Source organism: Lithobates pipiens, unplaced genomic scaffold (genome assembly GCF_037356315.1).
Source record: "Lithobates pipiens isolate NorthernLeopardFrog02 unplaced genomic scaffold, aLitPip1_a1.2 Scaffold_18, whole genome shotgun sequence".
In the NCBI taxonomy this organism is placed as follows: Eukaryota; Metazoa; Chordata; class Amphibia; order Anura; family Ranidae; genus Lithobates; species Lithobates pipiens.
The window spans coordinates 477,342,377-477,356,048 of NW_027507758.1; the positions used below are offsets into that span (position 1 = coordinate 477,342,377).

At 41.6% G+C, this 13,672-nt stretch overlaps 1 protein-coding gene across 2 annotated transcripts in view; it reads right to left on the minus strand.

Annotated features, from left to right (window-relative positions):
* Nucleotides 1-7,052: 7,052 nt before the first annotated feature.
* Nucleotides 7,053-13,672, minus strand: part of PLEKHB2 (pleckstrin homology domain containing B2) — a 79,408-nt gene continuing 72,788 nt past the window's right edge. For both annotated transcript variants that reach the window (XM_077488362.1, XM_077488361.1), the window contains exons 7-9: nt 12,847-12,946; nt 10,677-10,991; nt 7,053-10,234 (exon numbers count right to left, since the gene is read on the minus strand). In XM_077488362.1, the coding sequence (XP_077344488.1) occupies nt 10,864-10,991; nt 12,847-12,946 (228 nt within the window). In that variant the 3' untranslated portion in view covers nt 7,053-10,234; nt 10,677-10,863. The remainder of the gene's footprint in view (nt 10,235-10,676; nt 10,992-12,846; nt 12,947-13,672) is intronic.

The window sequence follows — 13,672 nt, forward strand, 5'->3', positions numbered from 1 at the left end:
CAAGTATATTCTTGTTCTGAAAAGACATTGATTCTTTCTTAAAAACGGAGAGGGGCACCAAATGGCCTTGTCCCAGCACTGTATAGCACAGTGCTTGTGCTGTGTAATTTGGCCCCCTCTATCACTGGAACATCCTGGCTGATCCTGTCTGGTTCTGCCCTTCCCTCTGTAAACTGATCATGGTATATCATGGTTGCTGAGCCCTGACACAGCCCTGCTCTCCCCCATCCTCTCCCCCTCCCCTCCCTGCCTCTCAGCTAGTGACAGTGACCACCCCCCCCCCCCCTTCTGTTGCTGAAATAAAGGATAGTATAAACATGTCAGAGTGGCTTAACAACTACTTCAAGCATACCCCCATGCATGGCTATGTTTTACCCTGTTCTGTGCATCCATACGCAGGCAGTCCCAATTATGTTAATTGGGATGCAGCAGCTGCATGAACACAGCCACTGCTCCCAATATGACATTCTTGTGGGTGCATGTCCCCAACCTCACACTGACATGACAAACTAACCACAACATGTCGGTCCAGCATTACAAGGTGGGGCGAACAAACAACACAGGGAATATAACTGCACTAATACCAAGCTAAAACAACAAAAATATTTAAAAGTATACAATGCCTTTAGAAAATATTGATAAGGTGAAAACACTTTGTGATCCTGTCAGTCTCTTTTCCTGTCCTTTCCTGTCTGTGCTATCTGCGGTCCAGAACCACCAGCAATGTGAACAGCAGGCAGACCCATAAAGAAAACCACCCATCACTGGTGCTGACATGCTGGGGGCGGGACCATGACCCCTAGCTGTCTCAACACATTTACTGCAGAGCTGCTGCAGTCACTAAAAATACAGAGCTTTGAAAAGTTATGTGGACACTTCAAATTAGAAAAAAATATGGTGATTTTGTCTCATTGGAAGAAAAATAATAGTAATGGGTTACTTTCTTATGAATGACTTCACAAACACTGTAATGAGGGTCAATTGATACAAAAGGTAATAGCTGTGGGGGATGAGCTGATGGAGAAAGTAAAACAGTGTATTAGTTAAAAGCGGGATAAGCTTCTTTAAAGAGAAGGGTTTTCAGGGGTTGTCTAAAGATGGATAGATTAGGGGACAGTCAGACAGATTGGGGTAGGGAGTTCCAAAGGATGGGAGAAGCTCTAGAGAAATACTGTAGGTGAGCATGGGAGGAGGTGACCAGGGAGCTAGAGAGCAGGAGGTCTTGGAAAGACAAAAGAGAGTGGCTTGGTTGGTATTTTGAGACTAGGTTAGTGATGTAGCAGGGGGCAGAGTTATGGATGGCTTTGTAAACTATTGTTAGCACTTTGAATTGTATTTGTTGGGTAAGTGGAAGACAGTGGAGGGATTGGCAGAGAGGGGTGGAGGACACTGAATGGCTGGTAAGGTGGATGAGTCTTGCAGCAGCATTCATTATGGACTGAAGGGGGCTAGTGTATGTAAAGTTAGTCCAATGAGGAGTGAGTTGCAGTAGTCAAGGCGAGAGATGACCAGGGAGTGAATTAGAAGCTTGGTGGTGTCATTGGTTAAAAAGGGGCATATTCTAGAGATGTTGCGGAGGCTAAGGCAGCATGATTTGTACAGGGATTGGATGTGGGCCTGAAAGGACAGTTCAGAATCTAGGGTTACCCCTAGCACCCTGGCATATGGGGACAGACTGATAGTTGTGCCATTGATCTTGACAGAGAAGTCAGGGGAAGGGGCACGTGGGGGAGGAAATATTATGAGCACGGTTTTATAGATTCAGTTTGAGGAAGTGGTGTGACATCCAGGCTGATATGTCTGTTAGTAAATCAGTAATGTGTGAGGAGACTAATGGGGTGAGCTGAGGTGTAGAGAGACAGATTTGGGTGTCATCGACATATAAATGGTAGTGACTCAGGGAGGATGTGTAGATCGAGAATAGTAGAAATCCAAGGACAGAACCTTGGGGGACCCCAACGGTAGGAGGTGTTGGAGAGGAGGAAGTAGAGTTGTAAGTGACTCTGAAGGTGTGGTGATAGGTAAGATTCGAACCAACAGAGAGCACAGCCATGGACACCAAGCAAATTGAGAGTTGTGAGGAGGAGGGGGTGATCAACTGTATCAAAAGAGGTAAGAGTACGGAATAATGACCATTGGTTTTAGCTGTTAGTAAGTCATTTGTGAGTTTTAGGAGAGCAGTTTCTGTGGAGCGCTGTGGATGAAATCCAGACTGAAGCGGATCAAGAAGGTTATTCTCAATGAGATGGTCGCTCAGTCGGTTATAGACTAAACGTTCAAGCAGTTTGGAGGCAAAAGGGAGTAAGGAGATGGGTCTTAGGTTGTTAAGATTGGTGGTGTCCAGTAAGGCCTTTTTTGGTATGGGAGTGACTAGTACATGTTTCAGAGGGTTGGGGAAGATGCCAGTAGAGAGGGAGAGGTTGAAGATGTGAGTTAAAGAGTATAGGATAGAGTCAGAGGGTAACCGTAGTATTTGAGAAGGAATGGGGTCCAGCGGGCAGGAGGTTAGGTGGGGGTTAGAAAAAAGTTTATTGACTTCCTCAGTAGTAGTTAGGTTAAACAAGAGTTTTGATTGTACAGGAGGACTAATGCCTTCTACACACGGTCGGACATTCTGTCAACAAAACTGTCGGATTTTGTCCTAAACTGGTGTTGCATACACACGGTCAGACAAAGTTGTCGGAAAATCCGATAGTTCGGAACGTGATGACATTCGTTTGTTACAACGGGACTACGTTGAGGTTAGTAGCCAATAGCTTTGGTCTCATAATTTGATCTGAGCATGCGTGGCACTTGTCTGATCGGAATTCTCTATAAAAGATTGGAAAAGGTCCGATAAAGTCCGATAGAGCCCACACATGATCGGATTTTCCAACAATATAATCCAATTGGACCTTTTCTGTTAGAATTTCCGACCGTGTGTACAGGGCAAACTAGTGTAAAGTGATGGAGGTATCTGTAGAGTGGAGGAGATCTCAAGAAGAATTGTCTCAATCTTATTTTTGAAGTGATTAGCAATCTCCTGGGCATTGAGAAAGTCAGTGAGTGGATGTAATGGCGGACGAAGTAGAGCATTAAAGGTAGAAAAGAGTTGATGGGGACTGCGTGAGAGGGTGTTAATGAGAGTGATAAAGTAAGTCTGTTTGGCAGCGTGGAGACGGGAATGGTATTCATGGAGGGCAGATTTATATTAGCTGAAATTTTGCTGTGACTTTGTCTTACACCACAGATGCACAAGAGCACGGCTGTTTTTGCCCAGGCCAATTTTCAGATTTCAGTGCTCTCACACTTTGAATGACACTTACTCAGTCATGTAATACTGTACCCAAATTAAATTTTTGTCCTTTTTTTCATAAAAATAGAGCTTTCATTTGGTGGTATTTGATCACCTCTGGGTTTTTTTTAGTTTTTGCTCTATAAATTAAAAAAGACCGAAAATTTTGAAAAGAAACGCATTTTTGTTAGTTTCTGTGATAAAATTTTGCCAATTATTTATTTTTCTTCATAAATTTTGACCACAATTTATACTGCTACATATCTTTGGTAAAAATAAACTAAATTAGAGGATATTATTTGGTCTTTGTGAAAATTAGAGAGTCTACAAGCTGTGGTGCAAATCATAATAAATTGATCACACCTGATGTACTGGTGACCTATCTCATTTCTTGCAACCCGAACAAGCCAGAAAAGTACAAATATCCTCCAAATCACCCCTTTTTTGAAAGTAGACATTCCAAGGTATTTAGTAAGATGCATGGTGAGGTTTTTGATGCTGTAATTTTTTCCCCACAATTCTTTGCAAAATGAAGATTTTTTTTCCACAAAATTGTCATTGTAATAGGTTATTTCTCTCACATGGCATGTGTATACCACAAATGACCCTCCAAAATACATTCTGCTACTTCTCCTAAGCATGGCTATACCACATGTGTGGGAATTTTTCACAACCTAGCCACATACAGAGGCCCAACATGCAGGGAGCACCATCAGGTGTTCTAGGATCATAAATGACATCTAACATGTTGACTACCTATTACACTTTTGAAGGCCCTGGAGCATCAGGACAATGACACGTGACATTGATACGTCGCACCGATGACAGATGGCTCTGATACGTGGCACTGATGACACGTGACACTGATGCGGCACTGATGGCAGATGGCACTAATACGTGGCACTGATGGCATGTGACACTGATGTGGCACTGATGACAGATGGCACTGATACGTGGCACTGATTACAGATGGCAGAGAACACTGACAGGTGGAACTGATGACAGATGGCACTGGCAGGTGGCACTGGGGACAGATGGCACTGGGGAGAGGTAGCACTGGGGACAGATGGCACTGACAGGTACTGTAGGCACTGTATTTACTGTGTTTTATTTAGTGTTCACTCACAATCTTCAGCACAGAATCTCTCCCTGCTCACACGCTGTCTCTGTTTGAGGAGAGAGAGCCGGCAACATCTCTCATTGGACACGCCGATCGATTTCAAAATGCCCGCTGTCATTGGCCAAGGGACACGGCTAAGGCAGATTTTCCCCGATGCGTGCTGTAACGGCTCGCGGGGAACGAGTAAACAGGAAGACGTACAGGGACACCCTCCCGGCAATTCAGCTCTGCGCTGTAGCCGTATTTTGGCTATAGCGCGGGTGCGGAGTGTTTAAAAACTTGCTTCACTGACATGCCTTCTGGCTCCAGATCCTGCTTGCTGTTCTACTACACTGATCCCTGACTTTCTGGCTTGGCTGACTATTCGTTCCAGTTACCAAACTTTAGTTATGTTTTGACTACGTTTGTTCTATTTTCTTTTATTATTAAACAAGTGTTATTTAACTGTACTTCTGTCTCGGTCTGATCTCATGGTTTCTGACAGCCACGCCCATTGAAGTAGTACAGGTTGAATTCGTTGGCGGTGTGTGGTTGCACAGATATAAGGTTTTAAATTTGGGTCATTTTTTTTTTAAACACACTGTATTGAACCCTGATGAAGGGTACAATGTTTGGCCCCAAATCGTGTTGCCTATAGCACCTGCCATATGTTTGGAATAAAACTTAATTTTAGACTCTAAACCTTGGTGTGGCACTTTGATATTCACAATCAAACATCATTGTCTACATGTATAACTGGGTCTGTTGTACTGTGTAGCTAAGTGCCCTTAGGCCTGAGGCAACTAATCATCCATTATATTGTCTTGGAGGGATTTAATTTGGAGGGATTACCTTTTACAGGGCATAGAGGAAAAATAATTTAATGGTGCTCTAAAGGCTGAATTAGGTGGAAACATACCTTTAGAACTGAACTCTGGAAGCTTTCCCCTTAAAAATGCAATCATCAGAATTGCCTGTGGTGGCCCTGGAGCTAGTCTCCTCCCCAATACCAACCTACCATGTCTTGTTCTGCTCTCTGTCTATGTGTAGGATTGATCATCTTGGTAGAGGTAGGCTTTTGCTTCCTAGTAAAAAAAAAAAAAAAATAGAAACCAAAGGTTCCAAACCCACGCAAATCAATAACCAAAAAAAACAAATAAACTACAATAAAGAGCCACGTGTTGTAAAGTAAAACACCTATAACATGAAAAAGAAACGGAGGAACCCTGTTCTTATATCATAAAATTACAAGTCACCATAGTGAATAAACAAATAAGTATTCATTTGAATTATAAAAATACATAAAAATTGTGAAGGCCATATATAGATCCCACATGTGAATAACATCCTCAGTGAGTATAGGAAAGGTTCCTTTCCACCCGCATGCAGATAAACAAAATGTACTCACCGGAATTAATTGAACCCTATTACAGGGAGTCAAATTGCGCATATGCGACTATCCAAGATGTCATACGTGAGGTCACAGGAATGAATCCAACCGCTGCTGTCATCCATTTTATATATATATATATATATATATATATATATATATATATATATATATATATATAGCACTGACCCCCGAAGGAGCTGCTGGTTTTTGTTGGGCTTACCGTTACCTCACCTGTTCACTGTGTCCGTCTTAGGGGTCCCATTGTAGAGTGGATTAAAGAATATTAGCTCCGACAATTTTTGTCCACTTGACACTTTGAATCCTTTTTCAAAGATTTATTTGAAAGCACATGAAGTTTTGCAATAGAGGGTTAAGGGGATTCAGGTACCTTGTAATTGCGGGTTAGAGGTATTTCCTTCATCCAGAGGACAAACAGCTTCCACAGGCTGGATTTAGCAATCACTGGATAGGCCAATATCACTGACCTAGCAGCCGGTGAGATGCTCAAACAAAGTCTCTGCCACAGACTTCTCAATTCAACAGAATCGTTGGGCAATCCTCTGCCACAGGAAAGCACAACCAGTAACTTGTTGTAAAATTAAAGAGTTGTCACACAGTACCAGTCTCTTTCAGCCGATCTGGCAATACAGTGTGATAGGTGACCCGGGATGCTTCCTCCAACTGAGTCTCCAGGCTCTTCCAGAGATACAAGCCTTGATGCTCTGTCCTCTCCGGAAAAAGTCCTCCCCTGGATCCTCCAGTCGCTTGGCTTCTCCCCGCAGGCAAGACAGCACAGGACCACCCCTGGATTGGTAGGCCCCAAGACTTTTGAGCCCACCCTTTCAATTGCAATGCCTCGGGCCAGCCAGCCCCGAGACATAGAGAAAGGCAGCACACACCTCAGGCCAGGAGGGCCATGAGGTCAGGATAACGAACCCCAAAAATATTTCGCCTGTACCTTAAGTACCCTTACCCAGAATGCACAGTGGATGAACCACTACCACCGGGCTGTTTCTGAGTAAAAGGGGTACCCAATGCATTCAGCCTGTTGCATTTCCAACACTTACTGGTGGTGACAGCGACACCCACGGGAAAGTGAAAACTAGCACAACCCAGCTGAACTGATACAGAAACCAGAACTTTGACATAATTAGTCTGAGCCAAACTGCAGCTTCAGACAAACTTATATTACAAAAATAATAGCGTCTACTCATTAGCATACATATAGCATATTCAAAGCTCCAGTGTAGCCATATAGAGAGGAAGAGGAAAGGATACTCTCATGGTGTAGTAATTCAAATCATTTATTTAAAAAAAGGTTGTATTGCACTTACTTAAAAAAAGACAAGGTACAGCATGTATTGTATAGGAATCACCTGCGGTTCAGCTGACTGGAAATTACGTATCTCAAACACCACCCAATGCCATTTTGTTAGCCTATGTCTGACGTTTTCAGGGGTTACATGTTTGGATACGTCTGACCACTTTTATATAGTGCATAACCAGCCTGGGCCAATCCAACTGAATCCACAGCCATCCTTAATTATTATGGAGCCAAAATCTTGCATATTGGTTAAGATATCTATCATAAAATATTTCTATGTATATATTTATTGCAATCTAATGCATATAAAATCTAAAATCAAGTTTAAAAAACAAAAATCTTTACTCATAACATTAATTGGAGTGCATTGCGTCTGCATGCGGGTGGAGAAGAACCTTTCCTATACTCACTGAGGACGATATTCACATGTGGGATCTATAAATGGACTTCACAATTTATATGTATTTTTATAATTCAAATGAAGACTTTTGGTTTATTCACTATAGTGACTTATGATAAGTAATTTTATGATATGAGTTCCTCTGTTTCTTTTTCACGTTATAGGTGTTTTTTACACTTTACTACCCACAGCTATTTATTGTAGTTTATTCGCTTTTGGTTATAGAGTTGTGCGGGTTTGGAACCTTTGGTTCCTATATTTTCCTTTAGTTAATCACTTAGTAGTGACACACCTACAGCAATGGATATTTTTAATTTTATGACAAATAGAAACACTGATATGAATTATTTATTTTCCTCTGCACAAGATGCAGCACATAAGGATACTGTACATAATTTCAAAATCCCCAAAAAGCACTTTAGACAAACAATTGTGAACCTGGTGGGACCACCTTGGAGAAATATAGTAAGAACAAAATGACCCCCAGGTGGCTCCACTGGGATCTATGTCCCAATAATGGTCTGGAGGATCATGATTTAGCAACCGAGTGGTATCATTTCTTTAATTTAAACAAGCAGAAATTATTAGATCTATTAATATCAAGGAGAAAGAAAATACTAAAAAAAATAGCCACAAAAAAAATGATTTAACAGAAAAGTCCATTCAAAGCTACATCAGAATACAAAGAAAAATCTGTTCAAATACAAACGTTTTTGGATAAAGCTGGTAAAGACATCAAACACAAAAAATTTTAAAAATACCAAAGAGTGATGGAATGACTATAGAGAAAACAAAGCATATAAGTGGCAGGAATTAAACATCAATGAAGTTATTGCATCCAGGGAGCCATCACCAAATAGGGAGGCTCAGTCAATGGCCATAGGAGGGAATGTGGTGGAAACACCCACCCACCCATCCAGCCTAGGGCAAATAATACGGAAAATACTGGGAGGAACCCTAGAACTAACCAAAAGAGGATAAATCCAGCCTCTCCTATTAGGACGGGCCATCCATCTAGTTACCAACAGGAACGGCCACCAACATCCAATTATGGAATCCCTACCCACAACAAATTTCAGCCCCTCTCATATAATCATGATCCATATTATGATGGCAAAATTTGACTCCCTGTAATAGGGGTCAATTAAGTCTGGTGAGTGCATTATGTGTATCTGCATGCGGGTGAAGAGGAACCTTTCCTATACTCACTAAGGATGATTTTTCACATGTGGGATCTATACATGGACTTCACAATTTTTATGTTTTTTTAATATTTCAAATGAAGATTTATTTGTTTATTCACGATGGTGACTTTTATGTAATTGTATGATATAAGAGCGCTGTTCCTCTGTTTCTTTTGCTTCCTAGTGTCAGAGCCTCCAGCAAGAACAACAGTTAGCAACACATTAGTGGCATCAAAAAATCTAATTTGAAATCTCCTAAAAGTAGCAGTCAGAGGCAGCAGCACCTTATATCACATACTGCAAATATCCAGCTATGAGGCTGTAGGAACAAGAGTGCCTAGGAACACTCCATACCAAAAAGTGCTATTTTTTAGGAGGAATTCCAGACAACATACTTCTGAGGGCACAATTACCATCTCTAAAACATAGTAAATTTTCACTTTTTGAGTTCAGTTCCACCTAAACGGCACATAATAAAATAAATATACTACATTATATAGACATAATGGTGAACATACACTTTTATAACATTTTGGAAATAAACTATTTGCTAGGCTTTAATTTTATTCCAACATTTATTCAAGATTTATTTAAATAACTTTTTGTTTCTACTCCCTTTTTTTTTTTTTTTACAATTCTTTGCCAAGTCATTATGATACAATAACTTTTGTTAAAGTATGTCTGTGAAAAAAACATATTCAGTACATTTCTGCAAAGCATGCACATTTCCCCATGTTTTATCTATATAAAATGCTAGGAATACAGAAAAATACATGTTAACCTACAAAAAATTCCAACAAACTCCTAACTTCCTGATGTGAGATGACAACGTAATGCCTCCTTTGAACTGAAATGCTAACCAGTGTTCTCCCTTCATGGACTTCAGAACAGGAAGAGAGGGGGTGTTCTGTAGTATGTTATATTTCTACCAAAATTGCAAATTCAAACTCATCTTATAGGTGAAATTTTTATTTATTTTATGTGAAATCACAAAATAGGCACATTTGGCTTAAAACCTTTGTAACCCAGTCTGAAGAGAATTTACTTGAATGAGGAATATGAACCAGTGTTGGCTTCAAACACCCATTTATAGGCATAAGCGCTTATATTTTTTTTACATTGTCTTGCACATAATTGGATGCTTGAAGCGAGCAAAAGTTTACTATTCTACACTTTTAATAACGTGCAATTGCTGGCTTAGCATATTTTGTAGTTCGTACATTTTTTATGAATATCTTTGTAATAATCCAATAATTTGTTTAAATTTGAACGATTGTACACATTGTATGGCCTCCTGTACTTCTTGTCCTGATGAGAAGGTAGATCTCTTGGAACTTTATCCTAAAACACAATTTGCTCCCTGTACAAATAAAAGTACTGCTTTTTAAAATTTAACACTTCTACAACTACATTTTTATTTTATTCCAGTCATGAACGTAATAACAGTTTAAACAACATTTACTTATTAAAGTTTTAATATGTTCTCCATACTATATATAATTATTCCCTCGCAGTTTGCTGCATTATACACTTCTGTAACTCATCTACAATAAATGCTGACTGAGGCTGCGTACACACGCGGGGACTGTTCGCCCAACTTTGTCCGTCAAACAGTTTCGGCAAACAGTCCGCTCAAAATTAGCATGGACGGACATGGCCACACATGACGGACGAACAGTTTGCTGAAACCGTGCGCGATGACGTGAACGGCACGTACGACGGGACGAAAAATACGACGTCCTATACACTGCATTATAACTTTCAGCGTGTAAATCCTTTCTGAGCATGCGCGGAACTTAGTTTGACGAACAAGCCTACACACGAGCGGACTGTTCGCTGAAACAAGGTTTCAGCGGACAGTTTTTCGGAAATTCCGAAAAACCTTGTTCGTCAAACTGTCCGCTGAAACTGTCCGCTGAAAGCCCACACACGAGCGGACTGTCCGCCCAAACACTGTTCAGCGGACAAAGTTGGGAGAACAGTCCGCCCGTGTGTACGCGGCCTGAGTCACACGCACATATCCTTTATACAAATGTTATTTCTTTAGTGATTTTTTTCCCAACTAACTCAAATTAGTACTGTCCTTTATAGACCTACTACATTAGTTGTTAAGCAGACAACCAAACCTATTCATATAAAATATATTTAGTTCATTTAATAAATAATTTCTTTTGAAACTAAGATGCCATTTAAAATCCCCAGAACAGAGACCCAAGTGCCATCCCTGTAGCCGCTCCTGCCAGCATTCCCATAGCCAGGTCCCCATCATTGTCATAGTATCTCTCTCGGATGATGATATGATTGGTGCCGCCAGGACCTGAAGAAAAAAAAAAAGTCAGTTGTAAAATTCTCATCATAATTAGTGGTGTGCAGTTGGCGCTAACAGGAACCAATCAGATTTTATCTTTTATATTATGAAAAATTAAGCAATCATTTTGATTGATCACTATATGCAACAACTCCAATTTTGGGTTCAATTTCTTTTTTCAAATTGTTATGAATGATCTCAGAAAAATGACTTAAGCCGCGTACACACGGGCGGACTGTATGGCCAACTTAGTCCGTCAGACAATCCGACGGACAGTCCGTCCTACTTTCGAATGAACGGACTTGACCACACACGGATGTAAAACAGTCCGCCGAAAGTTTGCGCGATGACGTGTACAGCACGTACGACGGGACTAGAAATAGGAAGTCCAATACACTGCAATGCAACCTTCCGCCGTGTAAATCCTTTCTGAGCATGCGCCATACTTAGTCCGTCCAACTAGCCTACTCACGAGCGGATTGTCTGCTGAAACCAAAGTCTGACGGACAATATTACGGAAATTCCGAAATACTTAGTCCGCCAGACTGAAAAAGTCCGCTGAAGCCCACACACGAGCGGACTGTCCGCTGAAATGTGTTTCGGCGGACTAAGTTGGCCAGACAGTCCGCCCGTGTGTACGCGGCTTTAGTACTAGCACTTCAAAAAGTTCAGAATGTCTGACCACTAAACTAATTTGAATATATTATTTTAAAGGAATAGTTCACCCTGTAGTCTTTGATGTATCCCTTTAGCTACAAGGATTGCACACCTATGTTGGCCATAACGTGCAAAATGTCAAGGTGGTCAGGCACAATGTTGGTAAATAACCACTTCCCGACCAGCGCACGACGATGTACGTCGACAGAATGGCACGGGCAGGCATATTGGCGTACAGGTACGTCCAATATTCGATGCCGCCCTGCCATCGGGAGCGCGCCGGCGGCGCCGCGCTCCCGCGCTGGTCGGGACCCCCGTGAGTCCGGTCGCGGGACCCGCGGACTCGATCGCCGTGGGCATCCCCGCGATCGTCTCACGGAGCAGCGGAATGGAGGAAATGCTGTATAAACAACATTTCTCCATTCTGCCTAGCAACTAGTGACGCTGATCTCTGCTCCATGTGATTGGAGCAGAGATCAGTGTACACTAAATGAAAGCCCAACCCCCCCACAGTTAGTAACACACCCCTAGGAACACTTAACCCCTACACTGCCACCCACTGGTTAACCCTTTCACTGCCAGTGTCATTTACACAGGAATCACTGCATTTATATAGCAGTGATTACTGTATAAATGACAATGGTCTCAAAAATGTGTCAAAAATGTCCGATGGGTCCCCCACAATGTCGCAGTCACAATAAAAATCGCAGATCGCCGCCATTACTAGTAAAAAAAAAAAAAAATAATTATTAATAAAAATGCTATAAAACTATCCCTATTTTGTAAACGCTATAACTTTTGCGCAAACCAATCAATAATTGATTATTTTTTACCAAAAATATGTAGAAGAATACGTATTGGCCTAAACTGAGGGAAAAAAATGTTTTTTTATATATTTTTGGGGGATATTTATTATAACAAAAAGTAAAAAATAATGCGTTTTTTTCAAAATTGTCGCTCTATTTTTGTTTATAGCGCAAAAAATAAAAATCGCAGAGGTGATCAAATACCACCAAAAGAAAGCTCTATTTGTGAGAAAAAAAGGACGTCAATTTTGTTTGGGAGCCACGTCGCATGACCGCAAAATTGTCAGTTAAAGCGACGCAGTGCCGAATCGCAAAAAGTGGTCTGGTCTTTGACCAGCAAAATGGTCCAGTCTGCAAGTGGATATATGAACTAATACATGATAAAATGCATAAATTCTCACCTTGTGCTGGATATGCAGTGTAAGCTTGTCCATCTCTAGTATAGATAACCTGTGATCCCTGCACTGGATAAGTACCAGGGTGCTGATCATATCCATAAGGCTGACAATGACAGAATGTTATGGTTAGCTTTTTTCCTTTTTACTGCAAATGTCACCTTCTTGCTACATTTAAACCTTAATTTAGCCTTACGGTGATCATCAATACATTGCCAACCAGGGCCGCTGATAGGCCAGTACAACTGGCCCTGTTGTACTGGGCCCGGCCAGCAGGGGGGCCCGGGCAACCTAAACAGAGACCTAATTAATGTTATGTTAAAAAAAAAATCCAATTAATGTTAAAAAAAAAAAATCCCCCAGCCACCTTGACTGACTCTCTCCCCCCCCCCCCCCACCCCTTGTCGTTCTTTTTACATTTTTTTTTAGGCCGATAGCTCAATAGGCAGGGGGAGGGACTATTTTCTCTATTTCGGAAACGGAAGAATGTCCTCTCTGCGCCCGCTCCTCATGCTGGCTCAAGTTCCGGCCAGCACGTCCTCTATATTGCCTTCCCTGGCGCGGAGTGATTCCTCCCCTTCTGCTATGTTCTTCGCTCGGCTAGAGAAAAAGCAGAGACGAGCGCCGGTACCGGAAGAAAAAAAAGTAGCAGATCGATCTGGCATCTGACTGGAAACTTTTGTGGACACTCGTACTCCAGTCCAGACAGCCACCAGCAACAGGATCAAGGAAGAAGTGACTCCTGGGGCCCGGCTAACACAGAACACAGACAGGTGTGTGCTTGCTTGGGGGGGGGGTGGATTCAAGATCTACTACTACTGCAGCAGCATCT